At 44.5% G+C, this 23,371-nt stretch overlaps 1 protein-coding gene across 1 annotated transcript; it reads right to left on the bottom strand.

Annotated features, from left to right (window-relative positions):
- Positions 1 to 1,186: 1,186 nt before the first annotated feature.
- DRGX (dorsal root ganglia homeobox) lies at positions 1,187 to 20,910 on the bottom strand. Its single transcript, XM_054071737.1, has 7 exons — positions 20,790 to 20,910; positions 19,966 to 20,141; positions 17,530 to 17,627; positions 17,294 to 17,395; positions 14,539 to 14,711; positions 14,109 to 14,221; positions 1,187 to 4,315 (listed from the first exon to the last, which is right to left on the bottom strand). Exons 2-7 carry the CDS (start codon positions 19,997 to 19,999, stop codon positions 4,050 to 4,052), a joined length of 786 nt encoding a protein of 261 aa, XP_053927712.1. The 5' UTR covers positions 20,000 to 20,141; positions 20,790 to 20,910; the 3' UTR covers positions 1,187 to 4,049.
- Positions 20,911 to 23,371: the final 2,461 nt, after the last annotated feature.

The raw sequence follows: 23,371 nt of genomic DNA, 5'->3' as shown, positions 1-23,371 counted from the left end.
CAGCGCTGCCGCAGGGCTCTGCACAGGGTGGGGGGACACTGCGACAGGGGGACAGCACAAGCAGGGAGCAAGCACCGGGGCTGGAGGCACGACTGCATGCTTTCCACAGAGTGCTAAGTGAGGATGTTGAGAGATGGCTTGTGCAGGGAAGGTGGGGGATGAAGGGAAATCTGTGGCTGTCCATGATTTCTTGAGAAAAGAGCCCAGGACTTGAGATACTTTGCCAAAATCATGCAAATGACTTTTGCACAGAGGCTACACCTGGCTCATATTAGTACAGAAATGGACAGAGAATTACTGCATGGAATCTAGTGAGAATGCAGTACACTGTTAAACAAAATATCTTTGTCTTACATCCATTCCTCAAACCTTGGGCTTCCATATTTCCTTCACAGAACTGGAAAAATATCACGTAGGCTGATTTCAGAATAGCTTGCATGTAAATCATCCCCTTGGGCTTGGGCCTCTCCTGCTGGGGTTCAGCCTGAGTGACTTTTTATAGCCGAGTTATAAACTTTTACATGCCAGACATAATCAGACCTACTGACATGGCCATTACAGGAGTGGTTTAAGTGGCAAAGGCCTGATATATGACAGCACAGAAAGAAGGTAGGTGGTTTATCTGCAGTGGGCCGTCAGTCTGGAAGGGAGCAGGGTCTGGTGGATAGAACAGGGCACAGCTGAGACACAGATCTCTTGAGTTTTGCTCTTGCCCTTGTGCTGCTTCTTAGTGACCTCAAGTAAGTTCGCTTGGGCTGCGCTGCCCTGAGCAGACAGGTTTCGGACCAAAACTGGAGAGGAAAATGTGACTCACTGTGCCTTGGTTTCACCAATGTACAACAAGAATGCAAATATACATCCGCCTTCCCTAGGGAAGTCGCAAGAATTATTGGTGAATTGACCTAGGGTTTAACATGGCTTTGGGCAAACTCGAAACATGCAAAACTGAAAGCTTCATTTATGGCTGAATTAGAACAAACACCCACAAAATCATTCTGAATAATTACAATTTCAGACACTGAAAAGTCCAGTGCATTTTGGGCTCAGGCTTGAGGGGGGCTTATGTCAATTTGCTCCTAACAAGAGACTGCAAAATATTGAGACCCATAATTTTGCAAGTTGTGAGACATCCAGCAGGTTCCAGCTGCGAATCTGAGAGCCTCCGCTCACTCTGCAGCATCCTGAGGGTCTAAAGATGACTGGACAGTGATCAATGTGAGAGCAGATGCTTGGACAGAGAAACTGGTCTGAATAAAAACAGTACAGAAACTTTTCAGGGTCTTCCTTCTAAATTTATTTCATTATTAAACAAACAGAAACTACGGCATGCATCAGATACTTTTCTTTATTGTACAACAAAACTATGGACTTGTTTGTAATTGCAGCATTTCCAGCAACATCAGGCAGACTTGTCGATGTTATCCAGTTTTGCACAGTCACTAGAGTGTCGCATCATGAATTATTAAATCAGTGCTTCGTGGTAATACATAATTTCTTATCAATTATTCATGCTAATGTGCGTGTAGTTTACTTAATTGTGTTATTGACGATCAAAAGTAATTTCCTGAAAATCCTCAAGGACAGAAAATTTAATCAGCGTAACTACTTTTCAGATGCAATGCTGTTAAGTATTCTTAATTTGCTCAACAATTCACTTATTTATGTACCTTTCTGGAGGAAATACGAGTTTAATCAAACAATTAGATTGAAGAGTTAGTGTACAGAAGGGCTGAAGTTCAACTGAATGCAAGGTAATTATGTTGAAATGAAGTTGGGCCTGCCTCTTTGCAGTGGAAATTTTTTTTATTCTTTTTCTTGCGAGAGGCCACAAAAAAATATGACTGGGAAGATCACTAGGAAAACAGTGATTCCCTCTTCTTCAACCACTTCCCACAACAAAGCACATGGTAATCTATTTTAGTTTGGTGGAAAACAAAGGTTGTTGCTGCTGTTTAAACTAAGCCATAATTTGCAGCCAGGGAAGCCACCTCTGCTTCAACAGAGCAGCTCCTGAGGCTGAAACACAAAAGGTAGATCGCAGACTGATGCACATCCCCCCCCCACAGACTGATGCAGAGCCCAGGACTTCCAAAAGAAACACGTGCAGTGTCAAAAGTAAAGCAAAATTACACGATTTGATGAATGTGGGGCCAGTCTGACTTTACTTTGTACTTGGATCCAAATACAGACCCAGTAGTACCCTACACAGCAGCATGTGTCCAGAAGACACTTTGGAGAATGCCCAGCAGCCTTCCTTCCTGAAGCAATGAAGGTGCTTAATGCTGCTTTCACCCTTTGAATGGGTGCTGACGCCAAGAGAGAGAAAGGAAGGTGTGTCTCTGGGGGTGTAAGAGGGTCCTGCAAGCCCCAGAGAAGTCCCAGGTTCTATGAAATTCATGGACTGAGATAGATGGAGGAAGAAATTTCGTTGCCAGTCTTATTTGGGATTGCCTGTCCAAGCACGTCTTCGTATGTGATCCTGTGAGCAGCTGAACACAACCCACTGTAAAAGCATATGCTCAGTAGGCATTGCAGGAGGTCCCCAGCACAACATGCAAGGATCAGTCTTGAATGAGCAGTGGCAGAAAAGGCTGGGCTCGTAAATGAAAACCTGCAGGCTCTGCTAGCCAATATCCTGTGCCAAAATCAGCCTGAGAGTTAAAGAGAACCACTTTTAGGGCTGTAATGAAGAGCATCTTGTTGGGACTAAGACAGACCTTAGCAACGTTCTCGTAAAGGATCTGCTCTGAAGACCTTCAGAGCTGACAAGAATCCTTCCATTTGCCTCCACGTTACTTGTTCAAGTTTCAGAGCAATGGTTTCAACCTGTTCTCTAGGTATGTCTCGTGGACAAGCCTAAGGAGCCTGTAAAAGGCATCTGAGAAAAGCATGTCTGTGACACTAAGTTTAAATCTGAATCTGCATTTCCCGTGGGGCAACCCAGATTAAAATGCCTGCTCTATGACATCATATCTTAATCTGATTTGCTTTGGGGAGTTCTAGGTCAGAGATAAGACAATATTTCCTGAGGCATCAATTTCTCCTTTGCACTGCACCCACTCAGTAATTATTAAGACATTGTCCTATCTAGATTAATTACAAGCTTTCAGTGAATGAAACAGTCTAATTTTCGATGGCATAAAGAACATCCTTCCAAGCTTTATCTCCTTTTTATTGAAGACACAACAAGCAAGGACACATTTGCGGTGTTGCAATGCAGGAGTATTTTGTTTTCCAGTCTTTCTTTCCAAGAGAATGATGCTAAAATACCTCCAGCTTTGTGCAGATCTAGACCTAATTTCACTCTCCATGACATACCAGCATTACTGTTCGAAGCTGTGAATGCTGCTCTGGAGTCATGTGTCTTTTATGTCTAACCCAGAGAATGGCAAGGGTAACAGACTAATGTTCACATAGAGACTAGTGTTAGGATTTTATTCACAGGTAAACTGATTTCAGCAATTTCCCAATGCTCTACTACATGGGAAGTTTCAGAGAAAAGAAGGGAGAAGGAAAACAATCTAGTTTCATTCTGTTTTCTGTTTCTCTTACACCTGGCTTGCCTGGGATAGATTTGTTTGATGTCAAATGCCATCGGTAAAAAGCAGGCCAAGCTGGTTTATACCTGTGTATTCCTTCACTTCTGCTGTGCACAGTGGAGTAAATGATGACTGGATGTGCCTCCTGCCCCGGACTTCATGTCTGGAAGCACTGCCCTGCTGCCAGCCCTCCATCTAACACAGGATGGGAAGCTGAGGTGTGCAGGAGCAAATCAGGATCTTGGGCATTTCAGTGTCCCTGGGATGTGGAAGGGGACCAAAAAAAGTTTCATGAACATTTTCAAACACAGATAGTGCCAATAAATCAGAGGAATGAACCTACAGCAGCGCAAGGAAAGCAAGGGTGCGAGAAAGGCAGTCGAAGAGGCCACTCAGAATTGCCAGGTCCTTGGTGGCTCCATGACTGTGATGTCCTGCCAAGACATGGCCACACCGCAGTCCACCCTGCAGCAGAGCCCCAGTGGCTGAGGGACCGGTGCCAGTCCGGCCTCATACGCTCTTCTCTCCTTCGATGTGCTCCTTGGCTGGAGAGGGCTGCTTGTCCTGGCTGCCCTCGAGGCCAGGCTTAGTGGGAGGAGTGGGGCTGCTGCTGGCACTGGGCAGGAGGTTGGCAGATTGGAGCACAGCCTCCGAGTGCTCCCGAGCCTTCATGCGCAGAGCGGCCACGCTGGCGGTGCGGTTACTTTGGCAGCCGTAGGTGGGCAGGAAGGAGAGGCCCATGGGGTCTGGAACGCAGCATGAGCACAGCGGGCTCCCTGCGGAGGAAGAAGACAAGGCACCATCACTGATTGGGAAAGTCAGATTGTTTCCTCCGCAGTCAATCTGGAGAGGGCAGAGATGGGGTTAGGGTCTCAACTGGCAACAATCTCCTCTCTTATTGACCTTTAGTAGGTACATAGATGTTCTCTGGATCAGGGCTAGAAGAGCCAGATCCTATCCTGCTGTGGCCCACTGTGAAGGATCTTACTCTGTGAGTCATCCAGGGTGACAAATAGCACAACTGAGGACAAGCAGAATCAGAAGCAAGCAGTGAAGTTTAGATCACACGTGAAACTCCCCCACAAGCAAGGCTGTGCTTATCCCCAGCTCTTATCCCACTCTGCGGCTCTGTGGCTACCATCAGCCACAAGCTAAATGTGTCCTCTACCCTCCACCTTCACAGTGAAGCCTGATCAATTCGGGCAGACGCATTTGTTGGGTGAATGTGGTGGTGCTATCACTTGTCTACACCTGGAAGATCAGAGCAGAGAAGAAAGGTGAAAATATCCTGGTTACTATGCAGGAACTAATGACCTCCTATCTTACTGTAAGATGGCATGGCTTAAGAGACGGGCCAGACCTTCATTGCTCTGGCATTTGAGACACACGAGCTGTCCCAAGCAAGCAATAATGCACTGGAGAGAGGGTGAGATAGGTGCTACTCTCCCTTGAGGCCAAAAGGCTCTCCTGCACCCCATGGCCAGAGGCAGTCCTCCTCCACCAGCCGCCTTCCTGACTCATCTTACATAAAGTTGGGACTTTGGCCAGTTCCCAAAAAGCACACCTGGAACTCTAGGCTGAGCACTACACAGGACATGTGGTCCATCCAAAAAGCCGCACTGATACCTAGCTTAGATGCATATACTGAATGAAGGAGAATGTATCAGAGGAGTAGGGAGGGGAGTCAGGGAAGGGTGGCTGAGCCATTGCTTTAATTTTCTCTCTGGTGAGAAGCATTGGGTGACACCATTTTTGACACACAAACCCCACATCCTCTTTTACGCCCCTGGCAAAAGCCTATCTTTTGCTGATACACTACCTCCCAATAAGAAACAGCTTGGTCACGTGCATCCTGACACAGTGAAATGTCTTCCTCTGATCTTTCCGTGGCAAGAACTTGCTTTAATTTCTGCAGTTAATATTTGAGTTAAATGGCTCATGACTAAGTGTTGGAACTAATAACCTTCAGGGAGCAGGTAGTCTTTCTTTTACACTTCTGCTCTCGATAGCAACAGGTCAGCACTCATCTGCAAGGGATGAAGGCAGACAGTTGTTTGTTTTTAGGATGTTGGCAAGACTTCTCCACAGCAATTGTCAGAGAACAGCAGCTTGCAGGTAATGTTCAGGAAAAAATACCTCTTGCATTTCACAAAAGAGACTCTACAAAAGACAAGCTATTAATATAATTGGAAAGTCTTCTCTTTTAATACTTCTCTGATAGAGTATATGATCAGCAGGCCAACATTTCCAGTGTCCATGCATTTGAATGAACCACTCAAGAAAGTTTCAGCACTTGACTAAAATTATTGATTTCTTTTGCTTTTCACATTATGAAGCTCAATCTTGAATTCTGTGGTTGCTTTGAGCAGGTCAGAAGGGGAGTTTTATATAAAAATCCACTCAGTGACTCAACTTAAAGTTTTTGTCACCACCAACCATGCTCCATGAAGTCACTTTTTGCTCTGTTTAATTGCAACCACTCCAGGGGTGCCTGTCAGCCATTGTTTAACACGAAGGAGGAGAGAAAGATTGGCACTTCAGAGTCACTGCAGTTTGCAGCAGGTCTTCAGCTGCAGAAGCCACACACAAGTCCATGTTTTCACTACTGTTAAGTCTCACTATCTTAAGGTTCAGTTCTGAAATGGAGAAGCATCTCCTGGCTTTGTACTGCTGTTTTCTAACACAAACTGAATGAGACTTTTGAATGTGACTCTCCATCTCCCAGGCTGAGGGTAGGGCTGGCCCATTTGTGATACTTAACGCACGACCAAGCACAGACGTTGTCTAGTTGGTGGGGAGGTGGAGAGAAGTGCAAAAGAATCTTCTTTTCGAAAAAGAAGGAATCAGCTCCACCTCCTAAGAATAATTTTCATTCCATTGTTAGAGAGAGATAAAATATTTATCAGTCTTCAGTACCAATTTAAGCTCTTTGCTTAATAATTACACCTGATATTACCTAGCGACTCTGCAACCTAAGGGTGTAGCTACCTATGGCGGAAACTAGGCTATCTCTAGCAATAATTCATCCATAAACCATTCTTTTTGTTTTCAATGAGGTTAAAACACTTGCAAACAACAGATCACACCCAAAAAAATACGTAAAGGAACAAGTGCAATTTGCTCCACGGTCCAGTTAGAATACAGGAGAGTATGACTTAGCCCTCTTTCTTTTTAAGCTACCTTACAATTGCCTGTGTCTGTAGGTAATAAGTCTAGTGAAATCTATTAGACTTCGCTGACACAAAAGGCAAGACAAACGACAGGAGACTCTAGAGCCTCAGGTCTCCACCTACTTGTCAGTCAGCCGATAGTGGACAGGAATGGGACTTTCTCCAACAAAGAGGCATCCCCATATAACAGATATTAATGTGTTTCTTTGCATCTTATTGCAGTAACCCTAAGTCCACAATGAGGAAAGGAGGAATTGCTCCTCCTTGTTCGAGATCCTCAGAGGAGCTTAGGCACCTAGCTCCCATCAAAATCAGTGAAGGTTAAGCCGTTAGCTCTAGAATCTGATCCACCTTCCACTAACATCTATGACAGTCTAATATTACTTTAATGGGGTTTGGATCAAGTTGCTGCAATACGGACAGGGTACTGTTTTCTTTCTTTCAGGAACTTACTGCCTCCTGTACACAAAATTAAAATACACAATTAGATTTCCATTAACTTAGAGCAAATTCTGCTGAATTGATCTCAGCCTCCCTGTATTCCTATATGAGATCATACTTTAAATGCTCAGCCTGAACATAAATACTTAATGTAATAAATACAGTCTGAAATATTTGATCCACTTGGCAGTTTAATTGATCTACTACAGAGACTGACAGGAAAAATTAAATTAGTTCTGTCTTGTCTTTGCCAACATCACATTTCAATTGTAATGATATTTGATCTACAATTTTAGTTGTGGACCCTTTCGTGCTGTTCCAAGATTCAGTTTCAGCTGAGAAGAGTGCGGTAAGAGCAAGACCCATATTGATAAATAAGTATTTAAAATATACATTTTGTATTTCAACCCAACACTTTGAAGACATTCATAGATAGCCTTCCAAAAGGCAAAACCCCATTTGCTTTCAACTTTCAGTATTTGTGCATATCAGCATTTGATGCGGACAGCTGAAAAGCATCCTGACAGGGAGGGAATGGAGGAAAAATTCCCATTTAAAATCCTCACTCGTCAATGCATGCTATTTAGCTTTCAGAGAAAATATTATGCTAGATTTAAGTATTGTTGTCTTCTGATAGGAGTCACGTTGATTTGCTTGAGCTCTAAATCCTCATACACTCTAAAATCACTTTTGCAAGGGCTGGAAGGTCAACAATAACCTCGAGTTCATAGTGTTGTTTAGCAGTGAGAGCTGATTCAAAGGAAGGTCCCTCTTTCATACATGATGACAACACTGTCTATTAAGCCTGAGGCACAATCAGGAATAACAAAAGTGGCTTTATCCAAACCTTCTTGAGCTCTGAATCAGGAGCTTCAGAAGACCATGAAAGGCATGAACCTAAAGGCTGAAACAGAGAGGCACCAGATGCTCCTAATATAATCTGAGGTAGCCTCAAAGCTTCTGAAGTTGTGCTTGACAGTTCCTCCTTTGAATGACCAAAGCTGGTTAAGTGTGGAAGGCACCTTTTGCTGCCCAGAGGCTGGAAGAGCACTTCAGAGCTGACAGCACAGCACAAATGTTATAATTTCACATCTCCTTGTCTTGCAAGCCCTATATGCCCTATGCAAACAACAAAGAGCTGATGATCTGGTTCAGTTGCTTTAGCAGGAGCCTTTTTGTGTAAACAATATGACACTGGGACTACAGGATTTCATTCTCTTTTATTTGTGCCGTTAGTACTGTTCCAAAAAAATAGTTCGGAAGCCAGAACCTTGCCTGTTTGGACAGGAAAGATGGCAGCAAAGCCCAGAACAGCTGGGAGAACAGAACCAGTCTTTTAAATACTGTCAGCTCAGCAACCATTCACCAGTCTTCCCCTCCACACCAAAAACATGATCTGACCATTAATCTTGCTGAAATGTGTCACTCCAAGAGGGGTCAACAGGTCCACCTAAGGTACACTAAATCAAGATTTGTCCCAGAGGAATGAGCCAATACCCATTTCCTTCTCAGGGCTCTTAAAGCTCCTAGTATCTGCATATTTCCTAATATTTGTGGTAAAGACCAAAAGAATCTATCTCTGAGGTAGAGCAGTGAGAGAATAAGGGACCTGTGGGATAGGAATCAAAGTAATTTGCTCAAGGTCTGTAAATCTACAACAAACTAAAGAAATGTTGAAAATTCTCTAAGGTTACAATGGCATGTTAAACAGGGAAAATGCCAAACAGAACTCACTCAATATATTTATTGCATTAGATGAGAAAAGTCAGTAAGTCCATAATCAAGAACAACAGAGAAAGAAAGGACCCCAAGTTTATGGTAAGCAGTGATGCTTCAGTTTGGCAAATACTAGTTTAAGGGTAAGTTAGGTCCTTGAACGCTTCTTTCTCAGCCTTGGCAATGGGAACTGACCAATGGAATCGGGCAAATTCTCTTCAACTTGCTGTAATAGAAATTGAAGTCTAATGGATGGGCAGTCCTAGTTGTGGGTTTTTTTTCCTTGGTACTGCAATTAAGCCTCCCTAATATGAACAACAGCAACCACAGCAGCAACAAACCATAAAAAAGCATAATCAATGGTGCCTTGGAATACCCACTTTGATGTGCATAATGCAATCCTGCTCTTCTATGACTGGTGTGGAGATGCCATGAAAACTAAGTGAGCTATAACATGCAGAGAGCAGAGTTGTGGGTGAATTATGAAAGTAATTCCCTGGCAAGTGTAATTATTTCTCTCCTCATATGCTGCACTCATCATGGGGTCTGGGGAAATTTCAGTGGAATGTAACAGACACACTCTTGGCCTCAGTCACCAGAATAGTTCAACACTTCCGCTAAAAAACAGAGATTCTTGTTTACACCCATTAATAACATCTTCTACATTAATGAATTGCATTCATGCTGTCATCCATTAAGAAGGTACTTTGAGGTCTCTCTCTGCACAGAACATAAGCTTCTCCTGATTACTCTATTGTTACACAGCCCATAAATAAAACAAGTATTTTCCCTTCATATTTGAGGTCTGCAATTAAATCTAAATGGACTGGAGATGCACGGTTTACAGTAAGAGATTAATCTTGGAAGATCATGGAAATGTCGAAGTCACCACAATGAAGTAGCATAGTTGTCAAATTAGAACAATTTCAAGAAGTAATGAACACAAGAAATTTCATGCCTGTGAGCCAGTCTTCTTCCCAATTATGAACAGTGGAGAAGAACTTAAAACCCTGAAGTAGTTAATTTTTCAGACAAGAAATCACATTTCCTGAAAGAATAGTATGTATTGAGGTAATATGGTAGTTAACAGATGCTTCCTACTAAGTACAACCTCTGATGTGCTAAACTTCAGAAAGGGAGAGAACTCGCCAAAGGAAAAGGCCTCTGAATAGAGAATACTGGAAAGAAACCAAGAAAAACTGTCCAGTGGTAAAACACTCTTCTCTGGAATGGTCTACACTCTGAATTACACTTCTGATTGCTTTTGTATAGGCGGTCTGCTTTCTTCACTGCACATCCTGCAGTAGTAATACCATCCCTTTGAGGAAAAATCCCATCTGTTTCAGAGATAGCAGGTTTCATGGGGTTTCATTCTCCATAGCTTAGGGAGAATAGTCCTCTTCTCATTCACCAGAGAAGATTTAGTCCCATGCTCCAGCAATATCCATACCCAGAAGGGGCCCATGTGGCGTTCAGATGCGTGCTGCCTGTTCAAGAGTTGCAGAGCCAGGAAAGGATGAGGCAAGTGTACAGTGCACTGCACAGTGTTTCCAAAAACAAAGCTGCAGGCTCAGTCCCTGCCCCATGCTAGGCTGTCCTGAGATTTGTCTCTACTAGAGCAACTTCATCATCAATTATTATAACCTCATAGTACAAATGAAACCATGTGCCCTAGATACCTCATGTGATCTTGGAAATCTAGGTCTGAAGCGAAGCAATCAAAGACAGAGAAGGAGAAAGAGAGGTATTATTTTCTTCACAGAAGACAGAGAACTCTCAGGTGGCAGAATCGAAATGGTCTTTGAGAGCATAAAACAATTATTAATTAGTTACCATCACAATCATCACTTGTTATTTACTGTATTGATTTTGTCTCCTAAAGCATCAGTCAAATATTACTCACTGACACCAATGAAGTGTTGGCTTGCAGGCTCAATAAAGCACATCTTGTCTTCTTGGAAGAATAAAACAGCCTAGATGTCCCAGTAGTATCTGACGTGCTAACACTGCCCATTTTTCTTACGGTCTTACTGAAGAATACAATTCCCTCTACTCGCCAGAATTGTTCTCCCAATGGTGGGAATACAAATCTGTTTATGGGATACATACAGAGGAGCTGCATTTAATTTGACATTTTGTACAGAACAAAATAGTGTTATGCATCCATTGGCAGTGAAATGGTGCTTTGATTCTGAAGCAATTATTTTGTTTTCAAAAAGGCAAAGAATTCCTGGTATTTGCAAAGCATGGTCAGCACAAGAGGGATACCTGAAGGAGCTCTCTTCACTCTTCAGCAGAACTTGCAAAATCTTGAAAAAACTTACTACTTGCTGAATTTCTCCTAACCCAAGCAACCCAAAACCGAAACAGCTCAGAGTCTTATGCCCTGGCTAAGTTTGATGGAACTTCACATGGCATAAAGTCCTATGCCCTCAGAATCACTGTGGCAGAGCCCTCTTAGCGTTTCTGCTACAAAATGTGACTAGATTCTCCAGAGAGATACTTAGGTCACTTCAGTAAGATACATAAGGACACAGACCAATGCCCACTTAAATGTAGGGTTAGTTGTCCTTTGACAGGCCTGAAGTGTACAAATCAGCTCCTAGCTCCAAGGGTTAAATGAGAAGGGACAAACAAACTGAACGGATCAAGACGAAGAAGGTCACATAAAGTTTTTGTGAACACTGTATCTCCCCCTGTCCTTTCCTTCCTTCTCACAATCATTGACTTCCTCCAGGCTGACATGTGAGCTTGGCTGTGCTCTCAAACATGTTGGTTTAGATGAACCACTATTCACCTGGTGTTTCAATACCAAAGAAACACAGAATGCAAATCAGGCCTGTGACATCTTTGATCCACTCAGAACCTTTAGAAAACATCCTGTTCATCACTGGCAATTAACAAGACTGAAACTCAATGTCTGCCATGCACAGCCCCTACTCTAGCTGTGGTGGATTGCTCCAAGAGAAACAGGGAAAGACAGACTTGCAGAGGTGACCCAAGGAAAGAATATTCCATATATAAATACCTCAAGAAAGGTGCTACAATTATTCTTTGTTTGTATATATCAAATTTGCCACCTTAATAAAGCAACAAAATCTTCTCCTTTATCTTCAAAGACAAAATTTGACATTACTGAAACCAAGCTGCAGAAGAAAAAGATCTCCCCTCAAAGCAGCAGCTGAGTCTACCTGTTCCTTCCAAGTATAACAATCTGCTGATAGCCATAGGCAGCTCCAAAAAGCTCCTAGTAGGCAGATACACAAATCTGTAAATGGATTTCTTAAAATCAAAATATACAACATTGTTCCAGTTCCCATGCGTGTAACTGGAGATTTCTAGTGCTAGGCAGTAAATACAAACTGAGCATTTCAGCAATGAATTGCATGTGTAGCTGACAATGTTCATCAAGAGAACATGCATGCATCTGATAACTGATCAACCCTATACAAATTATTTTTAAAAATCTATATTTACATTTGGGTCTAATTTTTCAGGGATGCTGCATCTGAGCCTGGGCAACCGACTGTCTAATAAGTATCTCGGCAAGAGATTCAGGGATAGGATTTTTCCTGCCCCGAGGTTGTAAAACTGCTATCAAGCAAAAAAAAAACAGATCACGGATTTCTCAATTTAGTGGCTGAACTGTAGAATAATAGGAAAGAATATCTGGAAGTCTTCCAGATAAATAAAACTAAAAAAAAAGTCATGGTAAATTTTATTTTTCATTCATTTTTTTTGTTCCACTTTGCTTGGCTTTTGTTTATTTGGGTTATTTTTCTTAAAATTTAGCTAGCTATATTTAAATATGAAACAAGTGTGAACAACATATTGATGCATTCAATTTTGAACATGCTTAAATGTAAATTTTAAGTAAAAGAAGTCCCTTACTTCCATCTGAAATTACTCACCAAACACAACCCCATTTCCAGAATTTTCAACCTGCCCAGGCCTACATTTATCAATGAACAAACTTTTTGCCTGAAGAATTTCACTCACATCTACTCCAGAGAGGCTGTTCCTGCCCCATGGAAGAAGCCAAAAGTCTCCGCCCTGAGACCTCGCAGTCAGAGGGCAGAGATGAAGAGGATTCGGGCAGTCCAAAAGCTACTGCTCTCTTGCAGGGTTTAGGCTGACAGTTATACTTTAAGTTTTAGGGTTCCGGTCACATCTGTGTGGCTTTTCTTGATTAAAAATCACAGGTCCCACATTTATCAAAGTGGTACTAGCTGTATGGTGTGTGTAGCTTCAGCTTTTTTGGAAGGACAGAAGGGAAGGGAGAACAGGAGGCAGGACACTGGCAGCACAACTTCGTAGAGTTCCAAGCATTTTTTTCAGGAATATACACTGGCAATGCTGATTTAACTGGAAATACTAATGAAGAGCATGAGGTACACCAGAAAACATAGTGAGAGGTATTAGAGGACATTCGCATTTTAGCCAAGAGTCTTAAACTACGAAACTTTCCTCACAAACAACTGTGCCACATTAAGGCACAGAGTAAACGTATGCACCACTTTGTGCTTGGCAGTGCTATGAGGCTTTTCATCCTATAAATCTATAAATTGAATCCATCCTGCTTACGCCCTTAGTCTTACAAATTGTTAGACTAGGTACAGCTAATGGATCAGCCAGTGATTTATTTTTAAAAGATGCATACTGCTACTTTTTGGGAACGGAAAAGATATGGACACTGGATGTACCCTTCCTGAAGCCTGGGTCCCAAGTAATGAGGAATTACTTTGTATTCTCCCCTGTCCTCATATACATAGTTTATTCAAGTTCTCAAAGGAGAGAGAAAGGGCTGGCATTGTGCAGAGATGCACTGCAAAGGAAACCGCATGCAAAGAGCAGATGAGGCATCAGTAACGGTGCCAGGTAATACATAATGCAAAAGGATGTGTATAAGTAATTTATTAGTATAAATTTGATTTTTTTAAAAAACGTATATGCAAAGAAAACTCTAAAGGAGCAAACCCTACATGTCTTGCTCCTTGAGGCAAACCCTGACATCACTAAAACTGTCTGATTAAAATGAAGGAGCTTCACCACAAACCATGCTACCGTTTACAACAGGAGACTCACACATGTATCTGCAGCACTGGTCAGAGCATTTGCTGCCAAGCTTAACAAAAAGGAGGAGCCATCATTTCACAAAGGCTTCTCCACTGCCTCAAGTGGGCTGCTTAGCTCAAAGAGCTGCCCTTTGAGCTTAAACCTGAAGTTAACCAAAGTCACTTACCTTTTAGAGAGGCTACATGGGATAAAGCTTGTGCGTAGGTGGCTGTGTTGAGAAGAGTTCCCGGCAGGCAGGAAGGAAAGAAAGGTCCTGTCGGACCCACTGCTCGACTCAGGCTGATGGAGAAGAGAAAACAACTTTTTGACACAACCAGAACTAGCTGATTCCAAAGACAGCATTTGTGCACATACACAAACACTTTGGTGTCCTACTGTCCAACTAAGCAGGACCATGCCTGGATATAATTAACAGTCACCAGCTTCTCAGCATCTCCACACATGAGCAACAGCCCATCTTCTAATAGTTTGGGCTGTACCTGCAGGTAATACTGTGTAGGTTAAGGCTTAGCAGCAGATAAGTCTGTCTGTATACACACATGTATGATGCATGTTTGCCCCAAAGACAGGCAACTGATAACATGTATTACTCTTACCTCTGTTGGATCTCCAGACCCTCTTTTTTATTCCTGCTTTGATCTGCTGGAGAAGGAGAATTTAGATTCCTCGCAGGAGGCGCCACCTCAGCCATTGTTTCCTTAGAGCCCTCTTGGTCCGTAGCACCTCTCTCTGTTTTCCGCCATTTAGCTCTTCGATTTTGGAACCACACCTGGACCAGGAGAGTAATCCAGGCTGAATATTGTGTTTAGCCAAATGCAAAGCAAGGAAACTGCAAACTGTTACCCTAGTAAAACCAGTCATTCAAAGTCTGGAATAAAACTTCCTCTTATTTTTTGTTCCCAATGCTATTCAAGCTGAGCCTTAGGATTACATTTGTATCTGGAATATTTCTGTCTGGAAACAAGCCAGGAATGTCTAAAGACATTTGAAAGGCATGTTAAAAATTAAAAATAATTAGGTTTGATATTACTGTACCAGTCAGCAAAACACTTAAATATGTGCTTGCCTTTATGCACACATTTAGTTCTCACTGATTTCTATGTTTAAACACATCTAAAAGGCTTTTGTACAGGAATGGACTTAAATAAATATGTAAGCATTCTGACAAAATCATATATAAATCATATATAAATCATATATAAATCTTTAAGTGCTAGGAGCAGTGAGGTCAGAAATTAAAAGTTATATCTTAGGTCACCATATCCAGGCCATTTCCTGGAGAGGACTTGCTGTTTGTTACTCCTCTGATGTCCAGTCTGCATTTAGAGGACTGAAAAGGTGGTCAGATACTAATTTTGGAAGATCATTCTGCAGTTTAATAAACACCAGTTTGAAACCTTATTTTTTTCCCCTGTTACTCATGCACTGGGTTTTAACATCCAACTTTTAGTCCATACACTTTTTTTTTTCCCTTTACCTTGAAGCAGATGCTCTGAAAGCACCTTATTTGAGGTGGAAAATGCCAAGCTTCTCTTGAAATCAGAAAATCCACATTTTAATACATGACTTCAAGTATAGGCAAGATTGCTATTATTATTATTATTATTCTCCTACAACTCCATTTTAGTTAGCTGCCTTTTAATTGCATGTATCAGCAAACGTTGAATAATGATTTTATCTATATTCTAAATTTAGAGCAGTTAAATGCAAAGCAAAATGCAGACACTTTCTTGTGTCTTAATTGAATGAAGGTCACAGCTATAACAACATTTAATTGAGCTATTTTTCATTATCATATTTTAATGACTTTGCACTGACAGTTCGCCTGCTTCTGAGGAAAGAGCATGATGAAGTCGTTTATTTCCCTATTTAGTTATTGTTTGACAACATCATCTTCGATTAAGACTCTGCTTTATAGCACATTAATCATATTTGAATGAGCAAGGGGTATAAATGTAAACATATCTCACATCCTCTGTGTTCCCCCATGTCCCTGCATGAAAGCAGGCTAAACAAATGCTTGCATCTATTGTCTGTTTGCATAATAGCCAACAACAAGGCTAAACACCAGTCCTCAGCAATCTAATTGTCACCACCCCTATCTCACCCTTGCACCTTTCAGGAAGAAGTTATGATCTTCCACTTCTGAATGCTCAATAATTGTCCCATTTATCTCAATTTGCAGTTCAGTCTTTAGGCACCAATAGCCAAAATGGCATTTTTTATTATTTTTTTTAACCCAGTACCTACTATGCAGTGGCAAAAGGAGATTTTCATTTCCAAATAATAATCAGTTTAATTTGCCCGCATGTGACCAATGATTCATGTTCAGATTTAATAATCAGGATCGCATAATCTGATTATAGGAGAAATAATTTGTTTACAATCCTCAATTTACTGTGGTGAATTCCATTATCTCTCTTCAGCCACTGGGTTTTAAGAGATACTAACATGACCCTAGGGAACAAAAGGCAAGCTATTATATTTCCTACAATTAGATCTTTGCATAGTCTTAACCCTGAGCACCTAAATAAAAAAAAAATACAAAAACAGTGTGCAGAAAAGCCCCATAAATAAAATGAATACATAATCGTGTTCAAAAAAATGGGTTGCAACTCTGTGGTGGATGCCTGCAGTTATAGGGATCCATCTCTGACAACTGCAGGACTGCAGTTCTTAGGAAAGCGCGTAGAGGCACAAAGTAAATCCCTGGATACAAACACCTGGATCAAAAAAAGAGATAGGGGGGTAAGTGGAGAGATAGAAGGAAGAGGGAAAGGTAGGAGTGATGAAGAGTGGGAGCAGAAGGAGAATAACTGTGGCTAACGGTATTTATTGGATCATATTAAAGTTGTGGGAATTGCTCTGCAGGCTCTTTGGCTATCTAAATTAGGTGTTTAGAAAGAAGACGAAAGGGAGAAAAGTTGAAGAGATGCAGAAGATTTGTTCCTGGCAGCTGGGTTCCCTGCAGCCGGCTAACCCCACTGGTCGACAGTGGTCATAGTTGCTTTGGAGAATCACGTCTCAGCTCTTTTCTCCACACACACCCCCTCCAAAAGCAAGGAAATGGATGTGCATTGATGTAATTTAGTACCTTGGAGACGCGGACAAATTAGTGTAGAACATTATCACTAGTTAATTATGAATGACCGATTAATCAACCTAATCTAATATTCCACATTATGTTGATGTTATTAAAGTGCACCATGAAAATGACAGATCGTCTTCATTTGCGTTCTTTGGCCAAATGTGCACTCTGCAGTCACGATGTCAAAAAAAAAAAAAAGAAGAAGAAGAAAAAGTTTGCCAGTTTGAATACCCGAGAGTTAAATAATTCCCCAGAATGTTTACCTGCACTCTGGCTTCCGTGAGGTTGATTTTCATCGCCAGCTCTTCCCTGGTGAAGACATCGGGGTAATGAGTTTGAGCAAAGACGGCTTCCAGTGCCTCGAGCTGGCGGAGGGGAGGAGAGCAAACCCCTGTGAGGGGCAGGGCAGGGCCCGGGGCGCCCGGCGGGCACCTCGGCAGCGGGGTGGGAGCGCGGGCAGAGCCCGGCGCCGGGCACAGGGGAGCGGGCGGGCTCCTACCTGCTGCAGGGTGAAGGTGGTGCGGTTGCGGCGCTGCTTCCTCCGCAGGAACCCGTCGTCGAAGTCGCCGGCGGAGTGGCCTCCGAAGGGGGCAGCGCCTGCGGGCGGAGAGACAAGTTAGGGGCCGCGGGGCGGCGGGCAGCGGCGGGCCGGAGCCCTTCGAGAGCAGGCGGGGAGCGGAGCAGCCCTGCGGACCCGAGTGAGGGACGGCCCGACCCGGGAAGGGGTCTTTCTCGGGCCATTTGTGTTTTAAAAGGACTGAGAGGTGAGGCTTTGGCCGAGGCGCGGTGAAGGCAGCTGGCAGAAGAGCGGCCTGCCTGACGGGTGCCGCTGGAGGGAGCGGCCCTGGGACCGCGGGGGCTCTTCTACCCGCACTGCCGAGCATCGCCCGGGTCGCGCCCCGTGTCCTCGCCGCCGTCCCTGGAGGCGGAAAGCAGGCAGCGGAGCTTCGGGCAGCGCCCGGAGCGCTCGTGGCTGAGCGGCCGCGGTTCAGCAGAAGGGCTGGAGGAAGGACCCTCTGCCCTTCCCCGACCGGGCTTTGAGGGGCCCGAGGGGGAGATCGGGAATTTGCTCCTGGTCGGAGGCTGGGAGAAGGCAGGCGGCCCGCCGGGGTGCAAACTGCCTTCCTGAGGCAGACCCCGATCTTCGCGGCTCCCGAAAGCGCACATCACTGGTGCCCTGGTTGAGCTGCTTCCCTCCCTTTCTGATCGCTCACAGAGCAGAGTTTAAAAAAAAAGGAAAAAAAAAAACCAAAAAAAAAAACAAAGAAACAAACCCCAGACTAAAATCAAAACAATATAAAAAGCACGGACCAGCACAGTACCCAAGCACACAGCGGCGTTGCTGACTGTCCAGGACCCTGCCCGGGGGAGCGCCCGGGCTGGAGCAGCCCCGCCTCGGGGCGCAGGGCCTGGAGGAGGCTGATCAACTTGCAGTATCATTTGAAAGAGAAACACGGACCCCAGACCCCTTCTCACACAGAGATGGCCCTGGGAGATGCTCATCAGAGATAAAAGGATACTGTCCCGGTGATACCCAGTCACTTCCCCCCGGCACCGGGTGCCTCAAACTCTGGCCGAAAAGGGCTTTTCTGTTGCCGCTTTTTAGGCTTTCGGGTGGGGCTTTTTTCCGCCGGGGAGGGCAAATGTTTTTTGTCTTTACGTGGGCTGCTGTACGCTAGGTGGTTTCACCCTTCAGCGGGGCAGAGCGGGCACCTCCCCGCTGCTTCCCACGCCGGGAGAGCGAAGGGCTGGGGTCGGCTCTCACCAGCCCTCGGGGACCGAAACCAGGCACCAGCCCCAAACTGCCACCGGAGAAACAAACAAGCAAGCAAACAAACAAACAAACAAAAGCACGTTTCTATGCTATTTGCCAAAAGCTAACGAACAAAGCCGCCCCGTGGCACAGGCGGGGGAGGGACCCCCGCTGCCCTGCCCGGCCCGACTCCTCCAGCTGATCGGGGGGACAGCTGTGGGGAGACTATCTTCCAGCCTGGCCCTGGGGCAGCCGTGCTTAAAGCGGGGGCTGACCCTTCCCCGGAGGAGGATGAAACCGCCGGGGAAAGCCCCTCGCTCGCCGGGTGATGCCCAGGCAGGGCGGCGGGGAGGGCGGGCAGGGGGATTTTGCGGAACGCAGAGCTGGAGCTGCGGGGCCGATGCGGGGCACGGCTGCCCGCACCGTGGGCGCTGCCGCAGAGGGTCCTGGGCATATGCGGGGGTGACACGAGGAAATCACGAAGGGTACCAGTTTTACTTGGGTTTTTTGTTGTTTTTTTTTTTTTTTAAAGGAAACAGACAAAATAAATAAAAGCTTCTGATCAATAACACAAAGAAAAAGAATCCTCTCAAATATTTGTTTTCCACTTTTTTTTTTTTTTTTTTAACTCGTGCCTCGTCTTTCTCCATCCTCCCGCAGAATGTTTGCAAAATAGCATTAAAGATTTATGCGGTCCCTTTGGCCGGGGGGAGGAGGCGTGACCACGTCCTGAAAGTGTCCCGATTACAGCCATGACACCAACATCTGTGCTGGGAGGGGAGAAAAGCATCTCTTTCATAGCCTGAGGCTCAACTGCGGGATAGCTATCCACAGAGGGGAGGCAGGTGGCAAAATGACGGGGGTGGGGATGTAAAAACAAGGCCTTTCCAGCAGGAATCAAATTAAAAGAAAAAACCATCATGCAATCCATCCTGTGACAAGAAGGGAAAACTATGTGTGGGGAGGGGGGGGATACGGTTGTGTTTCGTCAAGGAAAAAGATGATGCACTTTTATATTTAGCTGTCTGTAGATCAGCATCTTCCCTCAGCACATATCTGTACCCCGACAGTCAGCGTGACAGTAAGCGAGACTACAGCTTCTCCCTCCATCCCGAAGCGCATCCCGCACACACCTCGAAGTTCATCTCTCGTACTTACACGTCTCCGTGCGACAACACTCACCCTCTAGCTGCGGGGGGCAGTGGAAGTAGAACATGGCCCTGCGGCTGGGCGGGCGCCCGCTGCCCTCCGCTGCGAGCCCGGCGGGGGCCGGGGCCGGGGCCAGCCCGAGGGGCTGCCCAAACCCCCGCAGCCGCACCAGCGCCCGGCCGGGCACCGCCGAGGAGCCTCCTGCCGACCTGGAGACAGAGAGAGGGGGAAAGAACAACAAGGGGTGATTAACCAGAAGAAAGCATCCAGAGAAACTCGTTGGTAATCCTAGATCCCGTCCCAGAGGAAGCAGAGAAAGTAGTATCTAACACTGTGCGGAGAAGTGGAAAAAACAAAGGCAGAAAACTCCATGGTAGGTGCACAGTAACCAGGTTCAGTAAAACTTTGTTGCTTCTCTTTTTCTTTTTTCTTCCCCCCAACAGCAGATTATCTATTGTTCGCTTTGTCTGTCTGTCTGTCTATCCATCCATCTATGCATTCACTTATCTATCTATCTATCTATCTATCTATCCATCCATCCATCTACCTACCTACCTACTTATCTGGTTATCTCAGATATTCCCTTCCAGATCAAATAATTACATGAAGGAAAAAATGTTTATAGCTAAAAATTTTAAAAAATTTAAAAAAAAAAAAATCTGCGTTATCCTGCCTAAATGAAACAGCAATAAAACCAAAAAGCTGTCTTCTTTTTAAAGCATCCAGCACTCTGGGAGCTGTGTTCAGGTTGGAAATCAATGTCCTCGGCAAGAAAAAAAAAAAAAAAAGAACTATTCAAATTTATATGCAGTCATACAAAAAAAATCCAGAAGGCAAATAAAAACAGCAACCCATACCTAAACCGAACAGAAGTAAAAATTGCCTGTAAGGTTTGGGGGTATTTTGCACTGGAATAAGGCGCTGTGAGTTGTTGGCTGCAGAGACAGAAGGGCTCTGTGGAGTTCTGGAAGTGGCCAGATGTCTTTATATCTGTCTACAGCATGCTCTGCCTCTCAGCACTTGCCTTTATAATCTCACGCATAATTGGCCTTAATCTGATTATTTCCAGCGCTGTCTACAGTGAGTAACTTGGATAGGTCTATTGGGCCCTACAAATGGCCCACGTGGTGCGCAGAGCACGGAGGCGGAGGAGGGGGGGGGAAGAGATGAAAAGAGAAAACCCGTCATTTCTCAGCAAACACCAGGAATGCGAACAGCAGCAACAAAATCCCATAATTTTCTGCTCGCTGGCGCTCCGGGTCTCGGCGGCCCCCGCCGCTCCCCCAGCCCTGGCCGGGGTGCCCCGAGCCGAGCCAGCCCTGCCCCGCCGCCCGGACCCCGGCGGTGACAAACCCCGGCTAATTGCCGCCGGATGGGTTTTGGGGGGCCGCTCTGCACACGCTTTGCCTTTCCAAGCGATCGTACCGCGGCAAAGTTTGATTTTGTTCACAGCGAGGGGTCTCTGGATTTATGCTCGCTTCCCGTCTGCAAATGATATGCGGCGGGACCCTTTGCAATTACTTTTAAAATGCATCCGAGACACAGGCTCAGCGGAGAGAGATGGCCCTTGCCTCAGCCCGGGTGAAAATAGACTTTAAAGTACCCAGATGAAATTTTCAAGTCAGGGACGCGGGATTGGATCAAATCACATAAACTGCAAAAAAAGCAAGTATAATGGCGCATAATTGGTTCTGTAATAGCATTACACAAGGATAATAGCCTGTTATGGCCCCCTGCACATTAAGTGCTTCCCTGGCGTAAAGCCTTTATGATATTAAAGGGGGAATATAATGATATTTTGGTTATTAAATGCGTGTAATTAATTTATGCACCACTGAAAATAAAGTTGGTATTATGACCCACTCAAGATGCATCAGAAGATGTAAGTCAGACAACTGTTGATAAGTTCTGGTGTCTATGTTTCGTCTAGACTGCTGATTTTATTTTGGAACAATTGCTACTCAGGCAGACTACACAAATTTAATATTTTATAAACATTGTAATGTTCTCTGCAGGAAGGGCGAGCAAATCTACACAGACTCTCTTAGATCTGATGGGAGTTTAAAGACATAGCATGTTCATGCCAGAGCTAAAGAGATGGATACAGACGATAGAGGTGCCCAAAGAGATAGAGATTTTGAAGAGATTATGTCTTTGGAAAGTTACTTTGCATGTATGATCTCATTAAATAAACATTAATAAGCCTTAGAAATATCACCTGGTCTATCTGCCTTTCACACTAGCATAGATGTGGAAATTCCCCTAATGTACATTCAAGCTGAAGTAGTGTTTCAGTCCTGTAAAACATTATTTTAGCAAAGCAAGGCAAAAATTAATTGCACCTGAGATCCAAATTGATTTGCTCTTATCTTACCCATTCACCTATACTTTTAGTATACTAGTGATAGATTTAGAAAGCTGCATTCAAACATGTTTTTATACATACACACATACGTATATATTTACATGTATACACATACATAAAGCCTCTTAGGGATATCGCTGTTTGACAACAGATATTGACTTACCATCCAGGCAAGTCTCGGAGCAGCAAAGTACACTATGAATTTAGCTGGCTTTTATAGCACCGTGCAAGACACAAGCACAATGTTCTGAATCCGGCTACACTCCTTAAAACAGCGGTACAAGCTTTAAAAAGAAGAATATAACCCAGAGGTGCTGTTTGGATCTCCCTTGCCATTCTCTCCATCCTGAGCTTTAAAATCCACGCAGGGCCAGTATTGCAGAATCCCTTTGCACTGAGGCAGTTGTGCCTCTGCCTTTTTCCTCTGATGTCGGGAAGAGAGGAGTGAGAGTGTTTTATCATAAGAACCCCTAATAAAATAATAATAACTTCATTATGGCGCTCTCAGGCCTTGCTCTAGTCAGGGGGCTGCATTGCCGTCTTGGCTCCAAGACTCACTTTCTCCTGCAGTTTGAAGCCCGCAAGTTCAGCGTATGGCAGGAGGCGGAGAGGGTGAAATAGAGCACGAGGAAGCCCTCCAAGTCGCTGCTTTTTTAATAGAAGCAGAAGCCGAGTGAGCCGAGTGAGACATAACTTTCTCGCAAGGAGCAGCAGCTGCAAAACAAGGAGATAACTAAGCAATATATAATCCCCCACCTTTCTCCAGTTTGGTGCCTGTTCAATTTTAATGCACGAAACTTGGGGCGGGGGGCGGGGGGTGGGACACGACACGTATAATTAGAAGTTAGCGCTTCGCAGTCCCGGCGGCCGCTCTCGGGAGCGGCGCGGAGGGTTTCAGCACCACGGAGAGTTTCAGCACCACGGAGAGCGCCCGCGCCCAGCCTGCCCCGCGCAGCCCCGCTCCGCCCGGGGGTCGTTCCGGGCTCTGCCTGCCCCTCTTCTATAGACGCTCTCCTGTGGAGCTGGGATCATAGGGAAAAATGACCAGCTAAATAACCAAACAAGAAAAAAAAA

The sequence above is a fragment of the Cuculus canorus genome, chromosome 7, assembly GCF_017976375.1.
Source record: "Cuculus canorus isolate bCucCan1 chromosome 7, bCucCan1.pri, whole genome shotgun sequence".
NCBI classification, from domain to species: Eukaryota; Metazoa; Chordata; class Aves; order Cuculiformes; family Cuculidae; genus Cuculus; species Cuculus canorus.
Note: the sequence above shows the minus strand (reverse complement) of the source record. Positions and strands in the feature narration are given on the sequence as shown.